The sequence below is a fragment of the Ostrinia furnacalis genome, unplaced genomic scaffold (assembly GCF_004193835.3).
Source record: "Ostrinia furnacalis isolate ACB-3 unplaced genomic scaffold, ASM419383v2 OfSCF1480, whole genome shotgun sequence".
Classification (NCBI taxonomy): Eukaryota; Metazoa; Arthropoda; class Insecta; order Lepidoptera; family Crambidae; genus Ostrinia; species Ostrinia furnacalis.
In genome coordinates, this window is record NW_021131719.1 from 160348 (window position 1) to 181299 (window position 20952).

The following is a 20952-nucleotide window of genomic DNA, read 5'->3' on the forward strand; positions in this document are numbered from 1 at the left end:
GATTTCGTTCAATAATATTTATTGAACATAAATAATAAATATTTGAAAGATAACTTAAATAAAATACTGCAGTTATTCATTGAATAACTGCCAAACCCGAATAATGCTAGTAACTAACTTATTTCAGAGTAGGCATGTGGTTGATTAAAATCTTAAGTTATTAAATTATTTTATTACGTTAGTTACAAATAACTGTTTTAGGTATATAGGATCGTAAAGACTTGTTGCGAAAACTTAAGCAGTGAGTTAAGGCTATGTGTTTTCTTTAGGAACATTCGAGAGTTAAGTATGTCATATTTTCAAATTCTTTAATTTTTGACTACATACGTAATGCAAATAATTAAGTAGGTGCCCTAAGACATTCAGGCGTTATGACCAATCAGTGCCAAAATTAATCAATATACCTACCTCAGCTGTAACATAAAAAAAACTGATATCAAGTTAGGAGAGTGCATGATCCCCGGTGATAATTTATGTGTATTTTTATCTCCCTATCCCTGCTACGCCATGTACTTATGCCCGCACAACTAATAAAAAGAGTGCGTAGTAATAGTTAAAAGGAGTTACAAGGAACCGCTAATGTCGTCGCACATACTCTCTCCAATCAGTGCGACAGTCAGCAACGCTTTCCTTCCTCCGAGTTATCGCTACTCCGCGCGTAGGGCGCATGAGACTGAAGGGCGACTTTCATTCAGGATACTCCAGCGGAAGCCGCCGCAGATCAATCGCTTCCCCCCACTCCCCTCCCGCCAGGACTTGAGGATGTCCACACCGACCGGAGCACCAGTCAGGACTCGGCCACCGCACCAGTCGGACGTGCGGTCGTCGCTCGAACGTACGGCCAGTTATGCTGTGTTTATAACTCGAAAGCTGAAGTGACACGAATTATTTTGACGCATTATTCTACTGAATACGGTAAGTTAATTATTATTTTATTTTAAATTATTATTTTTGTTAATTTTCGAAATTGAGTTTCTGATTTCCACTTGTTGATTTCTTTGTCAGCGTGTCGGAGACATGAATGAAAGTGTAAACATAAATGACGCGTAGTTCAACAGGTTATTAATTTTATTGTTTGATCGGAAAGGCATAAACCTTTTATTTATTGGGTATTCCAACTGTCGTAAACAGCGAGCGACAGATTAGCAAATCTCAATATTGCTAGAAAGAATTGTATGGATGTGACATACTCGTATAATCCGACATGGATAACGTCCTACCCACAATTAATTGTGCAATGAAAATGAAAGCTTTTAAAGTTTTAATATGCTTTTAAAGGAAATTTAATTGCGAAATATTGGATATTTTTTCTTAAATTAATTGGAAATCTTCTTTATTGGAAAGAAAATATTCATGATACGGAAAAAGCATTGCTGTTATTTGTCTGTGATTGTTAAAAGAGATAAAGTACCAAATTGTTTGTCATTATTATCTGTACTAAGTATGTGTTTGCAAAGTTCATAACATTTTTACGGAAAATTTGGAAAACATTATTTTCAGACTTCAGGATTTCCGAGAATATTTGGCATTTTAAGATAAAAAAGTAAGTCGTAAGTATATTGCTGCAACATTGTTGCGTTGAAAACTTTAAACTAACATTTTTATATTATAAACCCTACGAAAATGTTTCATTCCATTGAATTTTTCATTACTTTTTCTAAAAGATACTGAAAAAAGTTCTAAGAAACATGCTTATTGTCTGTTCTAGCTCTATGTTGTCTGTCGCATAAAGTTACCAACTTGGGACCTAAAGCACCTTAAACCGTAGGGCATGTCCACTAGTTGCAACCGCCTGCTTCGCCTTAGCGGTGGGCGGAAGCGCTTGTTGGGGCAAATTGCATTCGCCATAGTTCGTTACGAAGTTAATTTCACAGCTTTGCGCGCTGCAATCGGGATTAGTTTAGTTGATTACTTAGTTCATAGAAGGCTGTTAACTGTGAAGTATTTATTCAGTTAATTTAGGGGTAATTAGTTCAGTTAATTCTAGTTGGACACAAATGCTAATTACAATTGACCTGTACCTATTAGTTGGACATTTTTAATTATTTTGGGTATCAAATTAATTTAGAATTTATATCCATTCTTAGCTAGCTTCTACTTCCTTTTTCTCTGGTTCGTAACGTAGGGATTCAATAAGGTGATAAATAAAGGAAACAAAATATTTAAATATAATTTTTAATTTTAAGTTATTAAATCTGTCATTCATGTTCATCCGGATTGAAATGTCAGTTAATCAGTTGTAAGCAATTACGACTCTAAGAACTGTTAATAAAATACTATTTTCTTTACGGCCGTGTAAGTGCGCTCCGACGCGCTCCGCCGCGCGTCGGTCAATGGGCATCGTACCTTAGAGTTTGAAAAATACATCTATTTCAAAATGCAAAAAGATTTTAACACAATAATCCAAGGTTAAATAAAACATTAAAAATGTTTTATTGTGTATCATTTTAAATTCATATCAGGTAGTCACGATATCGATTTCATTGTATTTATAGCAAAGGGGTTAACTATATCGCATTATTATGATCATACCATAATATTATTCAGTTTTATAGTTACTTATACCTACTTAGTTAAATTAATTTACACCAAACGCACTCACTAGTGCTGCAGTGAGTGCGTTTCATGAAAACTCACGCCAGGCCCTATTAAAGTTTTCTGAATAATTTAAGTAGGTACTTCTAAGCACCTTTAAGTAACCACCGAATGAAAACTATGATCACGGAAAAAATAGCGCTAAATAAAGCGCGAATTTTGACTGTTTCTCAGCCCTTTTTGTTTATTTGTAGTCTGCAGCATAGTAACCTAGATTAAACAATACTTAAACATTTTTGTTGCATTCTCACATAATTGAACAGCAAAAGATGCTACAATACTATAATGTTGTCATCGTCTATATAGGTAGGTATATCTACCTAAATACCCTATTGTTACAAAGTCTCCTCTATAGATAACAAAATTATTTGTAATCTAAGGTTATAACAAATAATTTTGTTATGTTCAACGTGATGTGCCGCGCGTGGTCCTAACTCTAGGCTGCATTCATTTTAGCAAACCATTAGAAGGTCCCTACTAAACAATAAAATTAAATGTTAAAATTTTAACTTAAATAAGAATTCCTACCCCACTTCATTTAATAAACAGGTATTTAGCGTACTTTACGTCTAAATTTGACCCTCTTCTCTCTAGAGAGGCTCGTGAGTCGTAATAACGGCTCTCTACGCAGGAGAGCCCTCCCACAGCCTTTGCGAACTCTCGTATTGTGAGGACTTGCCGACGAATGGCGAAGTAAAGAGCAAGAACTGATGTACCTAATTGATTGTAAGCTTTTAACTACATAGCTTATTTGGATTTCTACTTTCCGACATTTTCAAATTTTATCATTATTGTGAACTACTACGGGCGTAAGTTAATGTAGTTTTGAAATCAAATGTCAGTTTAATGACTCTACATAAAGTAATCTTGAAGTCAAAACCTCCTACTAATTTTTGGATGACCAATGAAAAAATATTTTGGTAGTGGAGAAATGGTACTAAGTAAAAGCTCGTTTGTGATTGTCGTGATATTTTAACTTTGCATTTATGAATGTATTAAGTCCGCCTTATTATGTGCACCGTTCTATGTGCATATAAGTTTTAAATAAAAAAATAAATAAATGTAGTAAGTTAAGTACCTACTTAGGTAGTTATTTTCACAGTTTAGTTACAAAATTAAAGGCTCAACTTAATTTCCCGAAAAGTAATATGACTCTACGTTGAATCATTTTTTCAATTGACTTGTGTTGCTGTTGTTCGTACTCTGAGGAGTTGATAATATTTAGTACTTATGTACTTAGGTACATAGTCTTACACATATACAAGCATCAGATCGAATTTCAGGCTGAAGGGAGACTATTAAAATTTATTAAGAGGATTAATCTAGCTGTGGCCTAGCAGTCCTGGGACTAATGACTACATGAGAAAATTCTTAGAAATGATCACTTTAACTATGTGTGTCATCATCATCATCATCAGTCATCCCATACTACGAGTAATACCTATGGAATAATGTAGCTGCCTAATGGTAAATACTGTTTCATATTTTAATTTTTAATCATTATTAGGTACCCATTTTTATCTACATCAGACTATGTTTATTTGCAAAATATTACTTATATGCCTTAGCCTTAATCCCGTCTATTGTAGTTTTGATGATAAAGTCTTTAATAAAATCAAATGTTGGAGATGAAGCTAAACTATCGTAAATGAGATATTCCGTAAGGAGTTTTCATTACCCAAAACTATCTTTACACTTTCTGACCTCGCTTAATTAAATACAATAATCCAACGTAATAACTTGTTATTACAAGGTACTACCTTTTCACCAGGTTGTTGGGATTCTACGGCGTTCTAATAAACAAAAGGATTTTATCAAAATTAATTCATTTACAATCTACATTGTTGTCCCTTTTGAGGATCAGCGAAAACAATCAAGGGCTATGAAATCCTTCAGCCAGTTAATTTTCTAATTAACAAAGGGATGAATCTACTGTAGGTACTTATATTAAATTAAATTCTACATAAATTCATTGTATATTAGAGAAAACATTTAGCTTCTTCAATAAAAAGACATCAGATGGAAATGGATCATGTTTTATGTTTAAAAGTTTATAGCGTTCAAGAATCTTGCAGTTCCTTTAAAATGGATATTTTAGACCAATAATTAACCGAATCTATTATTAATTCAATATTTGCTAAAATAGGGACTACTATTAGTGGATAAAAATGAACTTTCTGCATTGTAATTCGTTAAGGATTTATACATTTAAACACATTTTTTCAAACTTTAAATAAATAGGTACTTAAATATTTTCCCTAAATTATTAATGTTAATCCATCATTGTGGTTCATTGACACAATTTTATTCGCATCCATATTTTTCTTGTTCTAGAAATGCCATGCCACCCCATTCTGAGGCTTCCGCATCGTCCCAATACCGTGTTATTATCACTAATCCCCTATATAGGTCGGTCTTTGTTCGGAAAGGCGCGAGAGGGATAAGCTTGGTTCATCAGCGCCTTTGAGTCACAAATCTGTCGTAGAGGTCACCCTCCCAGGTCAAAAGGGAACGGGCCAGTTTTTCTGTGACGGTTAAGTTAGACGTTATTCAAATAGGTATGTAGAATGAGGTCACGCGGTTTTGCTATATGGATGATATTTCTTATGCTCAGTGTAGGTCTTGTTTAAGGCTTGGTATTTCTTCTAAAGTAGGTATTTCGCGCTGTCAAAATCTGCGCGCGCAATTCTTCGCCGAAAACAGCGCGTCAAAGAGCTCCCGCCACAATTTCCAGCTACACAGTATAGAAATACGCAGTTGGTTAGGTTAGGTTGACTTCCTTCCTTTCAAGCGTCACACTCACAACACTTTCTAATAGAAATCATATCCAAGTGATACAAATTAAAACACCTTTCAGACTTTTTGGGAATATATTCTAGAATCGAATAAATATAAAATATAACTGCAGAAGTAAACACTGTTCAAAGTGGCCGTGGCGTCGCCCGACCTTCTGGAAGTTCTGCGCCGGCTTAAAGAATTTCAAGATTACGTCACCCGACCTATCGGTAGGCCCTTTTTCCACATTTTTTAACATAGTAACTAAATAAGACGCAATATAAAAATTTCATCCGTTAAAAGCCCTCAAGTTATTTCTGAACTTTAGTTTAGTAAAAGATTCAGAATCTCAAATCGCTTATTTTAAAAATAAAACCATTATTAGAAAACGAATAGAGGTAACTTTGGGAATTTATTCTATCGAGTCAACTTCATCAAATCGTGTTTCCATCCGTTAATAGCCCTAGAAAATATCCTCAACTATGCTCAAAAAAAATCTTAGCCTTTTATTTTACTGTTTAGTACCTCAAAAATGAAAAATGAAAACCTCATTTTCGCCATTTTCTCTGTTACCCGGCCTTAAGTTAAAGTGAAATTATAACTTCAAATTATTTACTTGTTGCTTCTAATCTTTAAACTTTCTGCTTTTATAATGAAAACACCTAGTTATTATTCCCGAGCCTTTTCAACTTATCAAGGCGAGAGTGAATAGGCATTAGACATTTACAGGGCAGGTAATTTATCATCCTCCAAGACCATCCTAGACTTCACAGGTACGATTGCAGTCAAATGCAATGCCCTGTTATGCATAAAAGAGAATACTGAATTTGTTTTGGTCTTTGATTTGAGATTGGCTTTGTCTGGCTTTATTATGTAAAGTTGAACTATATAGTTCTACTTGTTAGATTTCGTTGCGGATCCAAAGATAGTTAGCAACCTTCTTTCAGGGTTTCAGTAACTCGAAATACGAGCATTAATGGTCTTGGAATAGTATTGAACGTGTCATCATTATGATGTATAGCGGCCGCCCGCGACTTCGTACGCGTGGACCCCGTTTTACCCTTAGGGGTGAAGTTTCGAGTTTTTTAGGGTTTACCCGGAAATTATTCAAACTTTTCTCGCTGTAAAAACCATCCTTGGACTTCAACAAACATTTAAAAAAAAGAATTGGTAAAATTGGTCCAGGCGTTGTTGAGTTATGCGCTTACCAACACATTTTGCGATTCATTTTTATATTATAGATTTAGGTAGGTACTTACTCGTAGGTCATCCTAAGTGCACATCAAAACATGCACATATTAAAATGAGCCTGCCCTTACAATAAACAACACTATATGATTTTAATAATAATTCATTTGAATAATCGAAGTCAAATCCGGTTATATCCAGCTCCATAGCACGTGCTGCTGTAAATATGAATAATGCAACATGGAGGAGGACTTTATGGTGATGTAATTAAACGATTTATAGACTGTAATTAATTATAATAAATTGTCATTATGAAAGAGAAACGATAATATGACTCTACTTCCCAAATAATTTCAAATAACCTTTGCCGAAACTGAAAAGTAACAAAATAAAAGTCATATCGTAAATAGTGATTAGAAAACCTAGATCATCAAATATTTTACACATTGTTATGACTCGACCAACCTAAACTAGAACTATCATCATCATTACTCATTTCAGCCACAAGGCGTCCACTGCTGAACATAGGCCTCCCCCAATGATTGCCTAGAAACTAAAACTAATATCAATAGAATTAATGCCTGAATTCCATTGAAATGATGTTTTCCTAGACTCCTGTTAGGTTTTTAGATAAGTATCTACTTACCTAGCTACTACCTATCTAGGTACAGGTTTTCCTTCAAGAGAGAGCGACGAAACTTTGCATAATATAGCAAAGTTTCTAGGAACTAGGCTAAGTGGCATACATTAGGGGAGGCCTATGTCCAACAGTGAACTAATCATGGATGTAAAACATTTCCCAAGTTTTCCCATCCATCACATGTGTGAGTAGAGCCTTCCACCCTGACAGCCAATCGATTATTTTGCCGAAGTGAACTACAGTAAAAACAAATGCAGTGGGTGCGGATGATGCATACTTACATATTTATGAACTACCCACTCTACGATATAAGCTAATAGGTGCCTTGGACAATAACAATTAATTTTATTTTCCTCAATAAAGTAGGTTTTACGTTAAATCGTGTTGGTTGGAATCACGTGAAAAGAGGTGTGGGACGCATATAAATAAGTAAATATTATCAAGAAATCTAGTAGTGGTAGTTAGGTACATATACCTATTAATTAATACTCGACTTGTGTATTTACAATTTTTCTAATAAGTTTAATTAAGCTTAAAAGTCACTTATTTTTGCCATAATAGGCAAAGCTTCTGTGTCAGCCTGTGTTGTGGAAAACTTGGGTTTGGTAAAAGGTTTATTCATAAAACTTGCCAGTGATTTCTTGTTTACACAAAATACACGTGCTGAAGGTTAAGATACACAACTTGGAAACGTTTTATCTCACCTTCAGTGAATTACAAGATTATAATTAATTGAAAAAATGTAAGATATTAAAATCATTTTATTAATCCAATTATCACAAATAATAAATAATACCTATACTTACTCGTAAACTTCAACATAATGGAACCAAAATGGGGTCGACCGAAAGATGACTAGCATTTAAGTTATTCGAATAGGATCAATTATGCTTTAGTGGATTTCATTATTAATTAACTAGATTAGATTGTATTGGATTATACAAAAAATAATAGTACATTTAGTTAAACTTATGTCAGTTTGGAGCCAAAATGGTGTCGATTGTAGAGAAAGTCTTCAATAGCTATCAAGTTAAAGGTTGAATACTATTGAAAAGAGTTGGCAAACAATCGAGCTGCGGCCCGTATCAGGTACTTAGGTGCGGTGCGTGTGAGCGACAGGGGGACTCGCGGATTGATCGCGATACCGCTAAATAAAGATTTCCGCGCCGACATCCGCGCGGGGGCCGGTCCCACGTGCGCGCGCGCAGATAAACCGTGTTATTGCATTAAAATGTCGTTCAAATCGTGTAAAAATCACAAAAAATAGCAGATATATTTGTTGTTGAACGATTGAGAGACAGAAGGATGTTGCTAGGTTAATCTTAAGTTTTCTCCAGCTATCCATCTACTCTACGACTAGGCTCAATGAGCTACGCTATAAATCTATTTGGACGTCTTCCTCATCCTCATTCTTAGTCGGTGTGATACAGGATAGAATAAGTGAAAAGACTCTATGGAATGGGTGGTCATTGTCCCTTTTAACAACAGTAGAGCAGCGGCAGCAAAGATGGTCCCGAAAATTGTTTTTAAAGAAATATAAGGAGGGTATTGTATTTATTTATGAATCGCATTGTAAATAAACAAGGCCACGTGTTATCAATTGTTAGGCTACAAGAGAAAACCGATTTATCGCTATTACAAAGGCAATTAAGTACAAAACAAAGCCAAGGTTATGTATATCCGTAGGTACGGATCATAGGTATGATAAAGCCATCAAAATCATGTGTCTTTTATTACAAACAAACATTTCATCGTCTATAGTGCACATGAATACACCATACTCATGCCTGAAAATGTATAAATGACCAAAAAATACCTAGATTTGCCTTTCCTAGGAAACGACCCCGTATCTGGCCAACAACCAGCAAATAAGCCATTCTGATTGAACTTGAACAATATTTATGTTTTCTAAATGTTTGTAAATAACATAATAAAACAAGGATTAAGAAAATCGATACGGTTTAGTGACATTTTGTATGGAAAATCCTGGAAAAGCGTATACAAATAAATATAAAGATATCATTTAAATTAGTCATATTCTAACGGTTACTGGATTAGCAAAACTGTGATTAACGTTACGATCACTCAACGATAAAATGTAGTAATTTTAGCACGGGATTGTATTTTATGAGTAGTTAAATTAAACATCCAATTTAAATGACCCGCCAATGTTGCGTTCAAAGAATTGTTAAAGATTTGCACGTGGTTAATCGACCACAATAGTTTATTGTAGGGTGACTACATTTTATAGCAAATATAATAAAACTGTTGATTGCTTCAAATAATAAGTTTTTTTAAAATCTTATTAATGTAAGACATAATATTTAAATTGACTTCCAATGTATTTAAACTAAGTATTACCTACATTAAAGCTTATTTTCATGGTATTATTTTATAAAAAAACTACACAAAAAATGTTTTTAGGTTTTCTACTTTCTATACTCGGCCTCGCAGTCAAAAAATCTGAAAGTTTTAGGACTCATACATCTAGGAGCTGCTATTACTTACTGCCAAAACAACTTGCTTGCTATTGCTAAACAACCCGTATCATATGGCTCAAACTTTTAAAGAATAGATGAAGCCTGTGATTGGTCTAATTATGGAAGTTCGTCCAACACAAGCATGAATTTAAATTTAATAATCTTCGTTTTATAACATTTACTAAGCTTGTGTTCCACACATTTTGATGAAATAACGTATGCCTTAACAAAGCACCTGCTAGACTAATTTGTCCTAAAGAATGCGTATCGTATAGTCGCTCTACTCTCGTCTCGTGCTTGCCAAGAGCCGGGCGAGTACTAATATTACTCGGCGAGACGCCGGCAGTGTCCTGATTTTGCATTGTTTTCTTTTTATCGCATATTTTAATCGATCATGAAGGCCGAGCGATGCCTTAGTTAAATTACTGTAAATAGAATTATTAATAGACGTAAAAGTTTTGAACTTAACCTTGTGTGTTCAAGAGTTACTTGGTGATCTGTGAAATGTGAATGTTTTAAGTTTTACATTAAAGATAAAACGTTTATAAGTAAGTAAAATAAATAAATAAATCTTTGGACAATTTCACACAGCGCCAGCTAGCCCCAAAGTAAGCAACTTAATGCTTGTGTTATGGGTGCTAGCTTAACGGATATACTACTTGTATACTTTTTTTTTTAAATACATAAATATTATACATAGTCACACCCAGACCCGTCACAGAAATTAAAATTCATCATTTCAATTTCTGCCCGGCCGGGAATCGAACCCAGGACCTCTCGGCATAGTAGTCCGTTCTGAACCACTACAACCAAACGACCGACAAAGTGCTGCTAAATAATTACAAGACAATAATAAATTACAGTGTTAGTTGGCATTAATAAATCAAGCAGGTATGCATATTAATCAGCATAAACATGCAAATGTGTATTTTGACTGTAGAGTCATTGACTGGACTGGATTGTAGAATCCATAGCTAGTAATTTTACTATTAATAAATGTGCAAAATAAAAATAAATATTTCTCAAGTGTTTTGAAATTATTTTTGTTAAAATGGTAATGTCTACAGTTTCATTTAACGGCTCTAGCACACAACAATAAAAAAACTAAATACATATCTAATTTATTTTTACGTTCTACATGTCCTACTAATCTAGCCATAGCCATATCGCCATCAATAAAATCAATAACATCAAGATCTGCAATGTGTAATCAGTATTGTCTTTACTTATTTATATCATTAAACATTTCCTTTCATTTGTTTCAGACCCCTAAACCTTCAAAATGCCGCTGCGGCTTTCAAGAAACGGGTGTTCGGTGTTCGTTCGGGAGAACCTGCTCACTCTCCTGACCATCATCGGGGTAGTTTCCGGGACTCTCCTGGGATGGGGCCTGAGGGTCTCCGGCTACGAGTGGACCAGGAGAGAGGTCGTGTACTTCCAGTACCCGGGAGAACTGTTCCTGAGGATGCTGAAATGCCTGATCGTCCCTCTACTGGTCTCCTCCATCGTGTCCGCTATTGGGTCCTTGGATCTCAGTCTTTCTGGCAAGTGAGTCTGGTTTCGTTGTATAGGATATTATAAAATAAGACCCAAAAATGGCCCGTGACTACAAGGCTAAAGAAATCTACACTTATTAAGTTGAGAAACTACCTAAAAATTTACATCGTTCATTCATTTCGATGTAATTTATGTTAATTCCTGAATTGTAATAGGTTGAGTTGAATTTTACGCTGAAAGATGAAATTCAGCAATAATTTTAAGTGTCCTTAGAAACAATAATGGATCTTTGAAATGTAGCTCTTTTGTTACAATTTTTGCTTATTAATATATTTTGTTTCAAGAGGGCTTTGCATTTCGTAGGTTTCGTAGCATAGTTGCTACGAATTCGTAGTAATTTCATAAGTTGTTTTTATTTTGATATTATATCTACATAAGTTTATCTTTCTCTATTATTAAAAACATGCATTCCGTCTGATTGTTATTGCGAGTAGACCTATAAATAAATTCATGGAGATATTTTTTTACATTTCCATGTTGGTTTCGTACTAAAAGTTGTTGTATAAGCACCAAAATTATCTTTCTGATAGTAAAAGTCTTTACTCTTTGTATGTTCTAAACGTGGTCTCTTTGGTCCCCAGAGTGGGTCTGCGTGCTATCATCTATTACATGACGACGACGGTCTGCGCCGTGATGCTCGGCATCGCGCTGGTCACCACCATCAAGCCTGGCAAAGACCCCGAGGCCTACCAGCAGCCCAACGCCACCAAGGTCATCACTAAGGAAACTCTCACTTCGGACACCTTGCTGGATTTGATAAGGTCAGTCTATAAATTGCTTACCCTTCTACGTAGTGCGACTACTAGTTGCTGGAGTTAATGGGACTATTCTCACCTCTCGTTCCCATCGCTGCAACTACTTACATAGGAGCTTCTGGCTACAGCCAGGATCTATAGCTTGACCGCCAATAAAAACCCAATCAGTGAAGGTCAAGTTTGTTCCGGGAGTAAGTTAAACCATCATTGGACCCGTAACGATTCATCAGAAGAACATAGGAGAAGTTCGAAGTTAAGGTTCGACTTCCCTCCATTGCAAAGCGTAGTTGCTGGAGTCAACAAAGTATTTGCTTATCTACCTAGCCACATACCTAGTTGCTGACTGTATGCTTGCTTCCATTCCTGGAGTTAGACCACATTAGCCAAACTGTTTGGGCATCGGACCGACTGCCAAATCGAGAGTTGCTAGTTCTATCCCCGTTGTACCCACTCCAGACAAGATCAAATTACTTAGGTAAAAACATTGAGCCAGCATACCTTTTACCCACCACGACTAGAATAATATATCATTTACGTACATATAAGGCACAAACTATCAAACATAAAACAGAAGTTTGGAAGAATATAGAGTGCTTCAATGTAAATTAAATTGTTCAATGACGCATTCCAACATTGTCAATTCAATGTAGTCCCATTTCCATAATCCACCGTATTCATTGTTGTGCATATCCGAGCTCATTGCCTTAATACACTTAATGGGTGTTGGATGGCGCTTTAATTTCGCCATCCGGCTACCTCCAAACTGGTGCATCATCCAGGGATCAGATGTCAGCGTTTGGAAACTTCCATCTGTGGAACTAATTCAACTGGAACTGCGATCCAGTTTGAAATTGTATGACTACGCGACTCTATTTATTTGTTGGAATTTTTTATTTGTTTGCTGCCTCATGACCTTTTTATCTCTCACTCTCTCACATAACCTTTCCCTGCTGGGAAAGGTTATGTGAGAGCCCAACAGGTCAGAAGGATAAGGCATACCCACTAAACCCCTGGGGGTGCGAATGAAGAGCACTGGTGCTCTTCATTCGCCTTAAGGAGGAGCTGTGGAGTTCCGTACAAAGCCTTCACTACGACAGTTCAGTAAAATAAATATTTAAAGGTAACTTTTAGAGTTATGTAAAAGACTATCGNTTACTCAATTAAAAATTTAAATTTAAAAAATTAACACTTCTAATATGGTAGGTATGGCTGGCGGCATACATTTAGTATGAAATTCGGAAACATTGAATTTTCGCAGAAATCCACTTTATTCTTTGACCTATTTATTGTTATTGTTTTAAAGAGCTCATGATGCACTTACAGGAACAGTAAACAGTTTCTCGATATCTTGTATAATTAAAAATCAAGTGAAATCACTTATCGTTTCCACCCTGCACCTATACTTTTAAAAATAAACTCACTTTATACGTTCATTTGTATAAGTGTCAAGCAAGTCCCTACACTGATTTAATGATTGCATTTTGAAGTACATGAGTTTATTTCCATAAGATAAAAGATTTTTTGTGAGATCAAGAGAAGGTGACAGATACCAAAGAAATCTCTTCTGTACCCATTCTATTCGTAAGGCATGAACTGTGTTGGACAATTATTGGAATTTGCATTCTATACTTAGCACAGGATATCCGTAACCGTAACTGAAACTTTCGGATAACCGAAATAAAAAAATATCCGTAACCTTAACCGAAACCGGTATAATATTATTCCAATATCCGTAACCGTATCCATAACCGAAACTACATATCCATAACATCCCTAGTACAAACCTGGTGTATTCCACAAACTTATCGCTCATTACTGCGCTAACGCGAGCGGTTACGTGCATAAGTCGCGCTGACAGGCCGTGAATCACCGCGGGCGTCAATAGTGCGGCGCTAAGCCCGCGCACCTGCGGCCGCCGGGATTTGCGAGCCCGCCACTTAACACCACACAACACAGGAGAAGGGACGCGGGATAAAAATTTTACACCACAGCTTATCAAAGTGAACAGTGAACACTTTATAACATCTTGTCATGAAAGGTGTAATTTTGCAACAAAGTGTAATAGGTATGTGCTAGCACCAGTATTTCCCCGTTAATAACCTGCTGATAAGAATGAAATTGTTATTTTTACTTTATAAGAACAAAGTAAAAATTTTAATTACAAAAAGCGCATATCTTGCATAAAACCGACTCCTAAAAAGCAATCTCTGTTAAAAACAATGGCACCTCCAGAAAACTCGTTGCGGTGGAGTCGAAAGCGCGCAATTTAAAAGCCAAATAAGCGCCGTATCACCGCGTTTTTCTTAAAAGAGTAGCGGCTCAAACTACGTTAAAATGATTTAACTCCCCCTTGATAGCGCCACGGGCCGGGCGCTATTATTGAGATCGCCGGCCGAGCCCGCCGGCCTAATAAATGCTTATCAACGCCCTCATTATCACACCCTTAACATCGCTTTAATGTCTTGCTCTTGAACAAAACATATTTAATCACATTTTTTCCCTTCGCGCAAAACTTTTTAAATTTCATAAATTTGTAGCGCCGGAAAATCTTGGGAATCAGCTCAGTGCCGCAGTCGAGTGGAGGGATGAATGGTTTTAAAGCACTTTACTTTTTTACTTTTTCAACATTCATGTCCTTAATAGCTAATTTAGATAATTTGGGTTGTTTGGGTCGTACCAATAGACTTTTAGCATTTGTAAACAAGATAATATGAAAAAAATTGGATGCCTGGATGGAACACAAAGAGTAAACTTAAGAGAAAGTAAACTACTTACCTACTTATTATCAGTGACTATTCGTTCATTAGTGATCTTAAGATTATTGGATACGTACGTTAATAGGTGCATAGAAAATTGGGTGACAGTTGTAATTCGCATTACAACCTACTTCATGGATTGCACTTTTATTACAAAGCAATCAGAAGCCTCAACAATAAAAAGTGACGTTACAGCATGATGCGTAATAAACCAAGATTGTTGACTCTATATCATGGTAAAGAACGTATCGATGACCGATGTCCCTACTTCAAAACACGGGAGCGCCCCGGGTAGAGCCGCGGAGCTGGCACAATCCCCGCGAATGATCTTTTAAGCCCGACTTTACGGCTGCTTCGCGACACTAAATTATAATATAACACATCGTAAATTTCTGGAACTATCCGCAGTGACGGGCCCGACTTAAGAACCTCGCCGTCGAACGTTAATAACGCGAGATTTTCCAACAATCACCTTCGAAGCTAGGTTATTATTTGTATTTCACAGCTTCACGCGTTTTGTTCATACATGCAGTATCAGCTGTGTTGAAATAGGCACACCTATAGAATATTAAATTTTACGAGAAAATTGTTTATTATAACTAACTATACTATATGAATTATGGTAACTTTCCGCGATAATTGCTGCTTAGCATCAATTACACACTCAAATGCTAGTGTTCTCTTTAGTGAAGATAAAAATAATTATAAACAGGCTTAACTCAAAAAAATGAAAGCATATCATAAATACTGTGTCCCAGGTGTACCGCTTGTTTGGTCTAGGATTTGTCGAGTGATCTTTAGAGCGTGTCTCTCCCCCGTATTTAAACTCGAAATGAAGAGCCAGCGAGCAAACAGTATCGCTGCCGGGGAAAAAAATAAAAGGGTGTCGAAGCCAAGTATGCTACTCGTTACTGTAATATGAAACGGCGAAAGAACCGAATTGAATATTAAATGAAATAATTTATGCCATATTTATCATTTTGCAAATGAACGGTCTCACCTTAATGAAAACGTTGAATCTATTTTTTGCTTCACAAGGTTTCTAATCTTTAAATTTCTTTACTTGAAATTTTTACGCTGGTTGTAGAGTTTTGCGAAATGTTGTAAGGGTCTCTCGCTATCTCCGTATTTGGACAGTAAAATATTATTTGTGTGCACATTAGCGGACAGAGGTCACTGTAAATCCGTGTCTGACGTCCACAAGACAACCAAAACCTCCGTCAAAGTCCCGTATTATTATCATACCATCTCTGCCCTCCCACTGAAAACATTTTGAAATGGTTTTGTGTAGTTTTGAAAATTGATACACATATTTTGTGAGAGTAGATTGGTAGATTGCACATGGACAAAAAATCGCTTTTTTTTTAATCAATTTTCCCGTGTTATTGATAAGCTTGGATGTCTAGTCTAATCATATATTATCCTATGTCCTATATCGTGTTAAACACGCGTTACCAGAGGAAATGTAACTTAATATGTACACTAATTAATTATAGTAGTATCATATCCCATAATCTAAATATAAATAATACATCTATTACTGTACCAAGACTTTAAAACCGATTCCAAATTAGGTACACATTTTATTAATCCTTCGTAAAAATTTTAACTTAAAAATTAACCCGCGATGATTATAAAAATAAAACTCGCGTTTTACCTAAGCACGCTAGATTTACGTGGCAAAATAAAACAGACAGGTACGAGGTGGTGGGTGGGACAGGGGATCTTCGTTAAGGTTTAATTAAATCGTCCTCAGCGGCCTCTCGCGTTTTAATTCCACCGTTATTAACGCTGTTAAAAACTGAGCAGCTCACCCAGAGAGATGCGTAGAGTCGCAAATACTAAATTCACAATAAAATCAGTGGCCTAATTCACTTATTTTGAAACAGTAAAAACAGTCCTAATTCCAACACGTATAACTACGTGTTTGTCTTATTGATTGTTCTAATAAATAAAAAAAACTTGAGCTTGTAAAGTTTTATTGTAGCATCGTAGCGTCGACTCCACTTAAGAAAAGCTACGAATGTAAAGTTTTCAGCGTAGTGCGGAGGTACTCACATTTTAAAGCATTTGTAACATTGCATCGTAGCGTCGACTCCGTAGCGTAGAGCGGAGGTACTCACATTTTGCATTCGTAGCATCGACTCCACTTAAGAAAAGCTACGAATGTAAAGTTTTGAGCATAGTACGGAGGGTACTCACATTTTAAAGCATTTGTAGCATCGTACCGTCGACTCCACTTAAGAAAAGCTACGAATGTAAAGTTTTCAGCGTAGTGCGGAGGTACTCACATTTTAAAGCATTTGTAGCATTGCATCGCTGCATCGTAGTGTCGACTCCGTAGCGTAGTGCGGAGGTAACTTACTCACATTTTGCATTCGTAGCATCGACTCCACTTAAGAAAAGCTACGAATTCAAAGTTTTAAGCGTAGTGCAGAGGTACTCACATTTTGAATTCGTAGCATCGTAGCGTCGACTCCACTCCATCCGTCCGGGCGCGGGCAAGTGGCCGCAGCGCTTCCGCGGCGGAACACTCGCGATAAGGCCGCCTTAGCCGCCGCCACCCGTCGCCGACTGTTTGGATTTTAATATCACACTTAAGTGTTGTTCCAAAGACTTTGTCGACTAAGTACTAATTTGTCCGAACTCGGGACAATTGAGCCGTTCCAAAGTTTCATTAAACATTTAATTTGTGCTTTCGTAAAGAATTATTTTTACTTAATGTTTTAATAAAATACGTCTCAATAGCAACAAAGATGGTGAAAATAATCATCAAAGTTGTGTATTGTACTAACCTGTGCGCTGTGGTTTGCAACATTATACCTACAGTTTTGAACATCAGTTAGAATTCAATCCACATTTGCACATGCATTGAAATGCCTTTGTATCAATCACGTCTCCAATCTACAAAACACACTTTTAGGACGAACATTAATCGTTATACTAGTGTATAACTAGTGTATATCTACTTACTTAAAACTATTACTTACATTAAGTAGGTATACTTTTATGTGAGAGGGTATGATTGATGCAAATTAAAAAAAATATTTATTTGTAGGTGAAAACTACACTAACTGTACTTAACTAAAATCCAAAGCAACACAAAAACAACTCTTTCCATTAAAATTACTACTTACGCATTATAATTAAGGTACCTAAACATGAAACCCGAGGGTAGAAATAGTTTCAATATTGCGCAGCAGGCGGCGGGCGCAGCAAACTGCGATGACGGCGTCATGTGCAGCGAGGTGCGGACCACTGTGGACCAGCAAAGCTCGCCGACCGCAGCTAAATTGCATTGAACGCACTATGCACTAATTAATAGTGGACGCTTACACACGCAAATACAGGGTGTTGATTTCAATCCTCGCTATATTTAGAGAGTTGATATACCTAGCTTATTCTGATCACGAATCAGTAAAAAAATTAACTTCGAAAAAAATTTAAAACGAACTCTAACTTTAGTTAGTCAAAGAAAAATACTTATTTACACTACCTACTTTACATGGCTTCCTTCAGTAGGCTATCCGACATGAAAGTGAGCGATCCGCGTAGCTCTATTGCGCAGTATATGCGAGCCACGTCAGTACAGTTTATGTCGCAAGGAAACTATTCGCTAAATTCCACTTTCGTTTGTAATTTTTTTTTTGGTAAATCATGTGTTTATGTAAGTTATCAATATCATCAATAGATCACCTAAATAAATATGGCGAGGATTGAAATCAACACTCTGTATTTGTGTTTTAACTATGAATGTACAGACTGGAACACAGATTCGACCACAGTTTTTCACTTAAAAAGATAAACCACTTATTAGACAACTAGCGGCCGTTTAAGTTTACTAAGATGCATGCCAAATTTCAAGCGTCTAACTTCAGCGGTTTAGATTTTTTCATACACATGTTTTTTCCCGCTGACTCCCGTTCCCGTTGGAATTTTGCAATATCCTATTGTAACTAAGCTTTAAGTTTACTAAGATACCTGCATGCCATTTTTCAAGCGTCTAACTAAAGCGGTTTAGATTTTTTCATATAAATGTTTTTTGCCGCTAACTTCCGTTTCCGTGGGAATTTTGCAACATCCTGTTGTAACTCAGCTTTAAGTTTACTAAGATACCTGCACGCCAAATTTTAAGCGTCTAACTTAAGCGGTTTAGTATTTTCACACAAAAGGAATTTCCCGCTAATTCCCGTTCCCGTGGGAATTCCTCAGTATACTATAACCTGCCCAGGAGTATGAAGAATAATCAAAGAATAACCAAGTTTCGTTAAAATCCGTCGAGTAGTTTTTGTTTCTATAAGGAACATACAGACAGACAGACAAAAATTTTACTGATTGTATTTTTGGCATCAGTATCGATCACTAATCATCCCCTGATAGTTACTTTGAAAATATATTTCATGTACAGAATTAACCTCTCTTCAGATTTATTATAAGTATAGATTATGCAGGTACCTAGGTACTTACTTGTTTTGTAGATTTTTCTATTTTTGTGTGAAAATCTTAATGCGGTTCACAAAATAAGTACGTAAATGTATTTTGTGAACCGCAATAAGATTTTCATACAAAAATAGAAAAATAAAAAATAAAATTTGGGGATCCCCATCCCCATATTACTGAAAACTGAAACACAAAAATTTTTTTTTTCATCAAACCCATACTTATGGGTTATTTATGGATAGGTCTCATTTAAGATTTTTTTTAAAGTGAATGTGACATACGGACGGTTAGATAGACAGACAGACAGACATGACGAATCTAATAGGTTCCGTTTTTTGCCATTTGCCTACGAAACCCTAAAAATGGAAGGAATCAAACAAGGACGACAAAGTTTCATCAAAATCCGGTGAAGCAAAAGTTGCATGTTCCATCTAGCGACGAAAATCCAAAGCTCTACCTAACCGAAACTTATGTCTCTACGATCGGCTTATTGTGCTGCCATCTATTACTTACACTACGCTACTAAATGTTTACAATTTATTAGGTTGCAAAACTTGCAAACTCCAAGGACAATCAGAAAATGTCCTTGACAAAATAAAAAATTGGAAGAATAGTTAAGTTCCTCCTTTACAAATAAAAATTGAAAGAATAATTCTTACTACTCGTATTAAAAATTGATTTACTTTAATCTCATAATAATATTGACCCTATAAAACCGGCTAACAAGTTAATGTTTCATTGTTTTTAAACCGCTAAGTAGGTTTAAAAATATTATAGTGTGAATCAGTAAGTAGGTACTTAACACTGAAGTTTAATGTAAGTATGTAGTTACAACAGGCTACTTGAACTAATTTCGCTAATAAATAATACTTACACGCCAGGTACTTAAACATTAAGAATCATGTAATTTGTGTAAAGAACTCCTGTTGTTATAAAGTTATAAGTTATTGCTCTAGAAATTGAAAATGTCAACTTACCATTTGATATTTTATCAATACATTTAAAAATATTGTTCAATACTGTTGTATGTAATTTGGTACTACATTAATAAACGTATATTTACTTTATTTTTAAAAATAAACACTTTTCTATTAGCTGTTGAATCTCATTATAGCCTGACCAGGAACATAAAAACCCTCGCCATGTTGCGGAAAACTAATGGTACTAATTTCTTTTAATGGCAACAGTAACTGAAAACTTCATTGACATGTCACCTTGCATGTCAGTCTATTGCTGTCAAAGTGTAAACAAACTTTATTTTAAATGTGCGCAATTGATTTTGTAAATGAAATTGCTAAAATCTTTTTATAGTCGTGAAAGAAAAGTGGTTCACAATGTGTTAAAGTATTTGTCGAAGAGAAATACCAAGGGTTCGGACAATATTTTCATTGAATAATGTTTCCAACAAAGGTTGTCAAATTGACTGACATGTTTATCGTATAGTATAGTCCACTATGAAAATTAGCTGTGGTTTGTTTCAACTACCTATTTTAAAGTTTTTTGTCACTTTCTAAGTGTTGAATTTTATGGAATTGGGAAAGAAGTACCGAGTTTGAAGCGTTCATGAACAGACATTGCAGTTTAATATTCAAGTTCTGAATTTGATTATTGATGAATAATAAAATCCTACTAGCTCGATTGATGGTTTCATTTAATTTATTTAAACCAGGTTACCTATAATAATATTTTTTCGTTAATTTATGAAAATATTAAATTAGCCCGTAATCCTGATACATAAAGTTAGCCTATTAATTTAACACAGGTAC

General features: G+C 35.6%; 1 protein-coding gene across 1 annotated transcript; it reads left to right on the forward strand.

The window, feature by feature from the left end:
- The first annotated feature begins 798 nt into the window (after positions 1-798).
- Positions 799-18048, forward strand: Eaat1 (Excitatory amino acid transporter 1). The gene is made up of 4 exons (XM_028304685.1): positions 799-915; positions 10944-11226; positions 11817-11996; positions 17898-18048. The coding sequence occupies exons 2-4, from the start codon at positions 10961-10963 to the stop codon at positions 18046-18048; spliced, it is 597 nt and encodes a 198-aa protein (XP_028160486.1). The 5' UTR covers positions 799-915; positions 10944-10960.
- Positions 18049-20952: the final 2904 nt, after the last annotated feature.

What these genes read in the sequence shown, in the direction of transcription:
- Eaat1 (XM_028304685.1), top strand. Translation starts at nt 10,961, where the DNA reads ATGCCGCTGCGGCTTTCAAGAAACGGGTGTTCGGTGTTCGTTCGGGAG. An exon ending in GATCTCAGTCTTTCTGGCAA is followed by an intron (nt 11,227 to 11,816) that starts GTGAGTCTGGTT and finishes TTTGGTCCCCAG; the next exon opens with AGTGGGTCTGCGTGCTATCA. An exon ending in ACCTTGCTGGATTTGATAAG is followed by an intron (nt 11,997 to 17,897) that starts GTCAGTCTATAA and finishes ATTATAATTAAG; the next exon opens with GTACCTAAACATGAAACCCG.